The sequence below is a fragment of the Seriola lalandi genome, unplaced genomic scaffold (assembly GCF_002814215.2).
Source record: "Seriola lalandi dorsalis isolate HSWRI2012SDOR001 ecotype SW California unplaced genomic scaffold, Sedor1 jcf7180002054885, whole genome shotgun sequence".
Taxonomy (NCBI): Eukaryota; Metazoa; Chordata; class Actinopteri; order Carangiformes; family Carangidae; genus Seriola; species Seriola lalandi.
This window is the reverse complement of record NW_019525437.1, coordinates 1,804,713-1,815,478: the sequence shown is the minus strand read 5'-3', so window position 1 is coordinate 1,815,478 and position 10,766 is coordinate 1,804,713. Positions and strand designations below refer to the sequence as shown.

Sequence of the window (10,766 nt, the reverse complement as noted above, 5' to 3'; positions counted from 1 at the left end):
AAGTTAGCACCTGCGGTGATCTCCAAGGGCAGATTTCAACAGGCTTTCGATCGGTATGTGCTGACTCCCAGCTGTGGAGGGAAACAGATGTAGATTCAAGGTCACAGTGATCTCATGTTCTTGTGAATGCAATATATCAAGAAGAGGGAATTTCATAACTTCTGGTACACCGTGATCTCACAAAACACATGTTTTTGACCATAACTCACTAATTCAGTCTCTAATTATGATACAATTTAACTCATATGTCTATAAGGATAAAATCAAGTGATGATATTTTTATTGCTGTCAATTGATTAAAAAATATTTAAAAAATAATTAAATCACATAAATAGGCTGTGATTAATCATGATTAATCATATGTTTAAAATACTACTATTTACTTGTATTTTGGTGGGAGATAAAACAGTACAAGTATGGTGTTGGTTAGAGCTTTTTTTTAACTTTATTTTACATCTCAGCTTAGTTGTAATTAATTGTCAATAAGAATCTCTTAATTCGCTGAGCAACAACATCCATAAACTGCAAACTTAATCAGCAGACAACCACATCCAGTACAAAATAACTTCTGCTGCAAAGTGAATGTAAACTGTTTGCCTGTAAATTGTTTGTAAAGTGACATTTTACCCAAATGCATGTTACGCTGAGTAACGCTTTGAGGTTGAATAAGAAAATGAATGTGTGGTAGACACGCCTCTAAGCTGAAACTGGGCTCTGCTCTATAACTGTGCAGCGGTTTAACTGATTCAAGTGCCTCATCATTAGACAGACTAAAAAGTGCTTGGCATTGCCCACAACATCCATAATGAACTGCCAACTTAGACAGAAGACAAGCACATGAAGAACAGCTACATTAACTTCTGCTGCGAAGTAAATATAATCAGCTTGACTGTAAATTGTAAAGTAACATTTCACCCAAATAAATCCAAAATTACACTGAGTGGGCTGAAAGCTGAATAATAAACTGAATGTCATAAATGTCTTAAAAGAAAATAAGTGAACAGCCCCTTTTCACACACTTGAGTAACATTACTTGAAACTGTGTGAACATATTATACATATACATGAATCCAGTCAACCAGTTCATAGTCTGCTTTTCTTTTTACCAGCTACTCAGGCAGACTAGCTTGTTGACATTTTCAGATGACAGAGCTGACCTCTTCTTCTGCACAAAGCGGCTTTCCAAAGAAAATAGTCTCTCACATGGCACTGTTGAGGCAGGGCCAGCCATGACCACCACTGTAGTGGACATGTGTCTACGCTGACACTGCGCTCTGCCCTTGTACCTGTCCAGAGTTTGTCTGTGGAAAGTGCTTCCTCATCAGACTCTGACTCTGACCCCATCGGTAGGACAGTATTCTTCTTCTTTGGTGGCTCTGGTTCCATCTCCTTTCTGCAGGGCTGTGATGCAGTTTCTCTGTCCTTCAGCATCTGAGTCAGCCTTCGCCACACCTCTTCCCTCTCTGCTTTGGGCAGGCACCTGAGGTCCTTGAATTGGGGATGTAGAGCTGTTGCCTTTAACCATGAAAGGTTTGTGTTCTTCTTCTGTACGTTGAGGTCAGAGAAAATAAAATAGTTGAGACAAGGAAAATCACTTTACCTGCAAGGCTCCAGCAGTGTTTCCAATTTTGTCATATTAAGCTGAGGTTAGCATGGCTGAAGTTGTGCTTCTGCTGGGCCAGTGTTGCCTTCAGTGGCATCACGAATAAACAATATCATAAATTAATCAGCATTATCCCCTACAATGTCATATGACATTATATCTAAAAAAAATAAATAAAATACCTAGCAAAGCTTAACATCATGAAACACATGGTCCTTAGTTTCAGGAACAGCCACAGAGAGTGGAGCAGCGACAGGTCGCTCATCATCTCCTGATGTTACGGAGGTTGTGAGACAAGGTGAGCTCATATAGTGTTTAAATATGGTACAAACAGTTCATTAGTGACTATCCTAATAGTAACCACTGCAGATCCATGTGTACAATTGTTTGCCCAATTATTTGTAAAACATTTTTTTTTTAAAGATGTGTGAGATACAGAGAGACTGCTTTTGAATAGGGCCCAGAGTTTAGTGCTACACCTGTTGGTACATCCTGGATTAGTGACTCCTCTGTTTGTCCATGAGAAGCTGCCTGAACTTTCAGCTGTGCTGTGTTTGCAGGACTGTGTTTGAAATGTCGGCGTGGCAAGTTCCAGTTTCGTTTTTAAGAAGAGAAGAAAATATAATGTGATAATATAGTTCTGTAGATTTCTAGAGGAGTCTCCATGAAAGAACATTGAGAAAACACATTCAATTTATATAATTCATTCATTATTTATTATTCATTCGCTGAATTGTAGATTATGTTTGCCTGTGATTTACAACCTCTATGAATTTATACAAGAATGCAATTGTATCTGTGTATATCCACACACATATATTAATACAACTGACAGATAACTGCAGAAAGACTAGAATCACCTCCTGGTGGCTGTCTGCCTCCTCCACTCAGACTAATTTCAGTTTTACATCATACACCTGTATACACCATATACCATATACACCTGTTTATCCAGAGTCATAAAATATGATCCATCTGTGTGAATTATTTTGTCTTAAGTCTTAATTATGGCTAAAAGTGTTTACTGAGGTCACATTGACCTTGACCTTAGACCTTTGACCACCAAAGTCTGATCAGTTCAACCTTGAGCCGAAGTGAATGTTTGTGCCAAATCTGAAGAAGTTCTGTCAAGGTGTTATTGAGATATTGTGTCCATGAGAATGAGACGTATGGACGGACAACCTGAAAACAATATGGCTCCTCTGACTGTCACCAGGCAAAAGACATAAAGTAAAGCTCAGCTCATCTTCATGTTCCAGTGCTGTAAACAAAGTCATAATAAAAAACATGACTTCTGGCTGTTCTTGCACTGTTTTTAGTTAAATGACACTTTGATATATTAAGTGGAAAATTAAAAACTAGATACTTCCTGTCCAAAGTAATGCACCATAAACCCTGATATCCATAATTTTAACTCTGTAAATCCAGATTCATCAGATTTGTTGAGAACTATACGAGGCAGGCACAATGCAGAGTATTGTGATATAATCTATGTTAAAATGAAGTTTATACTGGGCAAAATGAATGAAAAGAAACTAAGACTACACACATACATGCATCACTCCACTATGAATAAAAGAATTAAACTGTAGATGTATAGCTGTTTATCACCTATGAGCAAATAGCTTTGTCAAGAAGTGAGAGGTCGTAGACTGGGATACTAGCAATCACACAGGGTGGTATACTGAATAACAGCCTTTAGCATCTTATATCACCAGCTGGCCTTTAAAGCCTCCATGTGGTGCCATCATTGACTGACATGCTGTATCTCAGTGTATTGTCCATTTAAGGAGTTGGGGTAGTAGTGTAGAAATGACATAAATGCACACGTACAGGTGATGAAAGAGTGATCAGAGCTGATTGTGAATCTCATCACTGTGCAGGCAGGTAGACTTTTATCTTGTGCAGCAGTGCAGTGGGATCTTGGAGGAAAGCTGGAAGGTTGTTCCTGTGAACGTATGCAGCCAAGCCCACAGCAGCAGCTGAACCAATCAGAGGCCACTTAAATGATCTCTTGGGTTTGGGCTCATCACAGAGCCTGGTCTGCATGGGCTGAGCCACTCTGTCCCACTGAGTGAGGATGGCCTGACGGGCCCCGGCCCACTTTCCTGGCCCTCTGAGACGATACTGATACGGCGTGCAGGGACCAAGCATCAGGTTCAGACCCAGCCTGGGATCAGTCAGCAGCAGCCTCAGGATGTTGGGTTGAACCCCCACCAGCTCCGCTATCTCATCCATGTAGCTGACATAGTCGACCTGGATGGTGTGTCTCTGACTGGTGACGTACCTGAGAAACAGACCTGAGCTGGTTTTGTTGTGGAGAACAACATTTGGTGCTTTACAACTCCAACATCTGGAACTAACTACACAGTTCAGTAAATCCACAGCAGTACCTTTTAGCCATGGTCTCCTGCTTGCACTGGACATCTTTCATCATGGCAGTCACTGAGGGAAGCTTGACACAGCCTGTTTGAAAGGAGACATTGTGACAAGGATGTATCCTCTTCTTCTGAAAAGGACAGAGTGAGAGAAAAGTCTGCATCTTTTGAAAACCCTGTAGTACCTTTAAAGACCCGTGTGGCCCATCTGGCCTGCATCTCAGAGATGGGCATGATGGCTCCCAGCGGCTGCACTAGACCAATGATGGCCAGTGTTGGTCGGTCCAACTCGGGAGGAAACACATACTTGTACAGAGATGCTTTGTTCTCAGACACTGAGACCACGTGTGAGGCCAGGAACGGAAAGGAAAACCTGTAACCTGTGGCAAACACCTGCAGGACAGGCGACTCGTGTCAGTCACACACAGAGGATGTTACTGCTAGCAAAGGCACAGACGGACTGAGAGTTTGTGTGAGTGTGTGTACACTTTTAAAAATGAAACCTACCACCAGGTCAACATCTTCCACTACACTCCCATCCTCAAACTCCACACTGGATCCATGAATCCGGCAGATGTTGGGTCTCACCTGAACCCTTCCAGATAGGATGCAGTTTGGAAGCTCATCGTTCATTGTGGGATGTTGGCTGAACAACCTGAGGTTTAAATTCAGACCAGTTAGTCATGTTTGAAGAATTTGATGAATACTGCAAACATTTTAATTAAGATGTGACAAAAAAGTCTGAAACACTTCTAGTGGCATGATGTACAGAAAGACCATGTCCATACTATATATCCATACAAACAGTGAGTCTTTTAAAGTTTGTCCTCACTCTTCAGTGCCAGATAAATATCAATTACCAGAATAGTCACTAATATGTTATGGTATATTGAATGATTATATAATGATTATTATTATAGCTACTATACTACAATCAATCATTATAATAAAGATACTATTACCACACACTACGCTGTCACACTACTTTACCATTATGCTATATGTTAGCATCTGTCTGTTAACATCTGTCTATTACTTTGTTTTATATATGTTCATCTGTTTTTTGTAACACTATTTAACAAATTAAAAATGTCCTCAAGTTCATGCTTGAAGAAACTGTCATAAGTTCATAAAATTGATCCAACCCTTAGTGAACATGAACATCAGCAAATTTCATGGCAGTCTGAACATCAGATTACAGGTTATGTATATTAACATTTGGGCCTGAGGGTGGTGCTAGAGACAAGCTCAATAATAGTCCAAGAGTACGAGTGTGAACATGAATGAGATCAAAACATTCAGATTTAGATTTCTTTAGCACAAAGGGATTCGTGTCCTGAGATGTCATGTAGGAGTAAAGCTGCTTGGGGACCAATAAAGATGAATAAATAAATAAAGATGGATGAAGCCACAGTGATGTTACCCACATGTTTCTGAAGAGCTGTTTTGAGTGAGCTGCTTCACCTCTTCCCTAACTCCCAGCTCATCCAAAAATAGTCAAAGAGCAGGGGCATGTGTGGAGCTGAGACTTCAGTTTGTGGCAAACATACGCTCACCCACCTGTCACTCAAAGAGACCACGCCCTCAATTCTCCATAACTTTAAGCCTTAATAAAATGTAAACAGGTGAGTTATATAAACAGGTGTCATGGAGGAGGAAATTAGCTCTAGAGACCAAAACTGTTTTTGTACCAGGCTGTAAACATGTTTATTTCTGCTGTAAAGTTGGACAGTTTAACATGGGAGTCTATGGGGACTGACTCACTGTTGGAGCCAGACTCTAGTGGCCATTAGAGGAACTGCAGTGTGTAACCTCTGTGTTTGCTACATTTTGTGGAGGTTGTTGCTTGTTGCTGAGCTACCTTTCCCTGGACTAATGCACTGGGCAAAACAAGTCCTGACCAACTGACTGACACTGTCATCCTCAAGCTCTGCCATCTAAAGGGCAAGAAGCTACGCTGTGGCTGTAAGAGATGAAAGCAGATGCCGGTGCAGTACCTGTGCTTTGGCTTGAGATTGTACAGACTGTGATTGAATCTTCGGTTGAGTTGACTCTCTCCCAGACTACAGAAAACATTGAAGGGAAGAATTTTTTGTATACAGTTTATCGCCCTGTTAAAATTCAAATCAAGGGGAATCCCATTGTCCCCAACTCTGTTCAGAATCCAGGCTCCCCGTCGAGTGCTCAGGTAAAGCTGCGAAGAGAAGATAATAGTCAATCATTATACCAGCAAAGTGTTTGACTCTGAAATATTCATTTGGAAATGTTGCATTGATAAGGTGAACTTAAAATAAGGGGTTTCATCTGTAAAATTTAGTTTCTATAGTATTTCAATTAACCCTGTTTTTTGTCTTTACCATTGATATTGTCTCTATCAGGCAGCTGTGCCTGAAACGAACCTTTAACAATTAGTTAATCTAATTATTATCATATACATCATCCATTTACCTTACTTTACTGTAGTCGTACGCGCATGCAGCTGGTAAAGTTGGTAAAGATCAATAAAATATTAATATAATAGTATATTGGCTGGCTTCATCTTCATTTTCACCTCCAAATAACTTTGTTTAGAACATACATTTACACCCATGATGTGTCATCCCCAGATCTCAGCAGCAAAACTTTGAATAAAATCTTATCATGACCGACAGGAGTGAAAGCCACAACTATGACAACACGACCGGCATAAACAAAACAAAAACAAGCAACTTTCCATCACATCTGTAAAATGCACAAACACTTCAGACGTATACAGTATGTCCCTATCTCGACCTGTTTGGTGACTCTGCTCAGCTCCGCAGCGATGTCTCCTCCAGAGTTTCCTATTCCAATCACTACAGCCTTTTTATCCCTCCACTCCTCAGGAGTCTTGTAGTCTCGACTGTGGTGATACTTCCCTGTGAAAGTGTCAATGCCTGAAAGAAAGATAGAGACTTGTAACTGCTACACACAGTATGCTGAGCAGAAGGTTATATGGGGGTGTGTGTTTTTCTGTTTGTGAGAGTGACAGAGAAACTCGTTTAAAGTAGTGGATCTGTGGCGGAGTGCTTCTTAGTGTGAAGGTCTGATGTTTTTCACACTGTGGTCAAATTACTGACTGTTTGTTCCTGGTGTAAAATCTTGTTGATGTGTGGCGTGCTCTGTCCTCAGTGCTGGAGTGATGCTGCTGTTCTTACTGTGTGGATTACTGCTGTACATGGTCTCTGCTAAACCAGCAGGGGTGGACAGTAACATAGTACATTTACCTGAGTACTGTTGTAACGACTTCAGGAAACAGACTAAAAGTCCCTGAGGCTGAGGTCAGACCTGGTCTTACACAAAAGTATATAATCAGAACAACCACAGCGACCCACACACCCTCTCTCCACCTCCCACACACACACACACTCACAGCCTGCTATGCCTCTGTCTCACTCTCCACTCTGCCACGCCTCCTGATCAGCCTCACTGTCCTCACCTGTTGCCTCCAGCTGCACTCCATCTCCCATCAGGCCAGTATATATACATCCCCGCTTCACTCGCTCTTTGCCAGATTGTTCTTAGTATCATGCAAGACTTTCCAGCGTTCATCTCTGGACTGACTTCTCTGTATCGACTGTGCTCGTCCCTGACCATCCTGCCTCGTGTCTGCCCCGGTAAACGCCTCAGCCTTCTGTCCCCGACCACGAGTTCTGCCTGTACGCTTCCTGGTCCCCGTCCGCCCGTCCCTGTGGCTGTTTGGCGTTCTCCAGCCCCGACGTCGCAACGTGAGTGCTTCCCTGCTGGTTTCCCGATCCTTCGTCTGATTCAGATTACCTGCCTACCTGGTTCGTCTGACCCGCCGACTGCTCACCTGGTTCTGATCCTCCTGTTCCCTCGACGACGTCTCCAGCCTGCTCCCTAACGCTCGGCACCGCCAGCCCCACCACGAACTTTCCCCTCTGTGTGTGTGTGTGTGAGCTTAGTCACCTCGCTCCATTCACCTGACCCCCGGCTCTCCAGACCCGGACCCCTTCCTCTACCCCTAATACACACCTGTGTGTGTTCTCTCTGCTGGTTCTTAATTAAAGGTCATTACCAATCGTACCTGTGGTGTGTGGTGTTGCAACTGGGTCCTACCAACATCTGTTACACAGGTGTGTCTATCAACTATGGATGTCGCCATCTGTATCCATGTGACCCGGCTCTCAATCAGTGATGGCAAAAAAAATGACTAATAATTGATATATCACAAACACTAATGAATAACAATACCAATATATAAACCTACAAAATCCATTCCTCTCTGGAATCATTCATGAGTCCTACAACTGTACTTTTATTTTCTTCAAACTTCTGACTTTTACTCCACTTTAAGACAAATATTCTACTTCTGACTTCACTACATTTCTATGAAATACTCTCTGAAGCAGAGCTTTTACAGCAGAATGACTTATTTTATTTTGAAAAATGTGATACTACTGTATTAATCACAGGAGAAAAACCAACCACAGCCAACTCCTCCACTGTCAGTCATGTTTGAACCTGTCAGTGTCCTAACAATGGCCACGTTACATAAAGATGAGGCAGAAGATTCTTCACTAGAGACTATACTCTGATCTGAGGTCTGTTTGAAAGATTAATTTAGTTTGAAATGTTTGCTCCTTCTGCTACGAGACTTTGATCAGTGTTTGAAGTAGATTGTGCAGCTGTGGTCTATAAATGTTATTCAGGCCAAGGTTGAGTAATTATACCAACAACACTGTTCTCTTTGTGCTGACACACTATTGCGTAACCTCATTGTACAGGTTTGCTTTTACAGGCTGGTTCATAGTGTGTCAGAGGTTGATTCTTAAATAACATATTGCCGGAACATAATCAGCAACGCTTGCTGTTGAGTAACCAGAGGGATATTTACAGACTGTACTGGAAGTCTCACCTGGGAAGTCATGGAGAGGCAGGTTGGGTTGGCAGTGATGTCCAATACAGATCATCACTGCATCAAAAATGTGTTTCTCCTTTTTGCCGTCCTTGTTCTCTGTTTCAACATCCCACTGACCCGAGTGAGAAAAATCTGACCTCTGCTTCACCTGCAACACCTTGGTCTGGGCGACAGAGAGACAACACATTATTGAAGACTGAGATCCCTGCTTCACCTGAACTACCCTTACTAGACGACAGATCTGACATCCCTCTCACCACAAGACACAAGGTGCGGTTTATAAAACTGGCCATGATGGATTTTAACAAATGGCTTTGTCATAGAAAAGTGCAGACCCTCCCCCTGTCACCATGTGGTTTAAAAACATTTCCTCATACACGGCATCAGAAAAAATTATGTTTAACCTCAAAAGAAAGATGCTGGGCTGATTTCAGTAGCTACATGGGTCATATTTCACAATCTGCTGTGGGCTGACAGCAAGATATACTTGACACACACACAAGGGCGTCAGTGTATGTGTTGAATTTTGGTACCAATGTATGGAATTTGTTCTAATTCTAGTACCTATATGTTTCTATACCTTTGTAATGGCTCATATCTGGCGGTGGGTTGGGGTGACTGGCCTTAAGGGATTACTTTAACACATTACATTTTTTTCTTAATTTTTATTTATTTCATTTTAGTTTTCTCTTTCATTATCTTTGATGTTTTACCCCTGTGTTTTCCCTGGTAAACTGCTCTGTATTTTGGAAACTTCAATAAACAAATTGCACACACAACCACATTTACATTTAACCATATGTTATAACAAACTAAAAGTTTAAGATGTGAAAGGTGAGAATGGTGCATCCTTTCAGATACTATGAAAGAAGTTAGTGAGGGATCCTTACATTGAAGCGTATGTGCTTGGTGAGCTGGAAGTGATCAGCATACATCTGAAAGTAGTCCATGATGAGGGAGTTGTGCATGTAGTTGGGGAAGTGCGCAGGGATTGGAAAGTCACTGAAACACATCATCTCCTTGGAGGTGTTGATGATGACAGAGTGGTAGATGCTGGCCCTGTCTGGCTCTGGATTCTCCTGCAGCGTCATATATCAACACAGAAAACACTCATCATCACTTACACCGTGTGACTGAGTGAGAAAGTCCAACCTGCAACATCGTGTGACCCACCTTAAACCTCCACAGACCACCCATGGCATCACTGCTCTCGAAGCAGACGGGCTCCAGCCCCTCGTCCAGACAGCACTTGATACAGGCCAGACCTGAGCTCCCTGCTCCAACCACTGCCACACGACGAGTCATACTGCAGCTCTGTGACGGAGGAACCAGCTCAGAGTGACTCAAGTCTCCTCTGACAACAACTACATGATAAATCCATGGAGCTGCACAAGCACAGGAAGTGGGCAGAACCAACAGCTTTCTATTTAGCCAGGTGATCGGGAGACTGTTGCTCCTTGCGCTTTGTTTACACTGGTGTTGGCATGTCTTTAAATATTGAACGTAATCAATGTTCAGCGTGAGTTAATATGAAGCCATCAGTTGCACAATGACTTACACAGAGATTTTACATGCAGCTACACCGCGCTTTCTCCCGATCAGACCACACTTTAACTCTGTTCAGTTCAACTCTGCGCTGTAAACAATCAAAGTACATCTTTCCCACGATTCACTCAAACGTTTGGAGTATCCAGCTTTATGTGTGCGCGCGTATTTTACGCAGTTTTTCTTACCTTCAGTGGTTCGGAGGAGCGGCTGAGTTTCTCCTGCTGCTCTCTGTCAGTGGGCGGAGAGAGAGAGAGGACTGTGAATCTATCACTCTTCTGAGCTGACCCTTGAATCTCACAGTTATCTAACATGTGGAAAAGTAAACAGAGAGAGAGAG

The 10,766-nt window shown here is 42.2% G+C and overlaps 1 protein-coding gene across 1 annotated transcript; it reads right to left on the bottom strand.

The window, feature by feature from the left end:
• Window positions 1–2,296: 2,296 nt before the first annotated feature.
• On the bottom strand, window positions 2,297–10,766 carry LOC111671640 (flavin-containing monooxygenase 5-like). The gene is made up of 10 exons (XM_023428775.2): window positions 10,615–10,766; window positions 10,055–10,195; window positions 9,772–9,960; window positions 8,879–9,044; window positions 6,754–6,896; window positions 5,979–6,175; window positions 4,489–4,636; window positions 4,167–4,374; window positions 3,997–4,069; window positions 2,297–3,890 (listed from the first exon to the last, which is right to left on the bottom strand). The coding sequence occupies exons 1-10, from the start codon at window positions 10,738–10,740 to the stop codon at window positions 3,476–3,478; spliced, it is 1,806 nt and encodes a 601-aa protein (XP_023284543.2). The 5' UTR covers window positions 10,741–10,766; the 3' UTR covers window positions 2,297–3,475.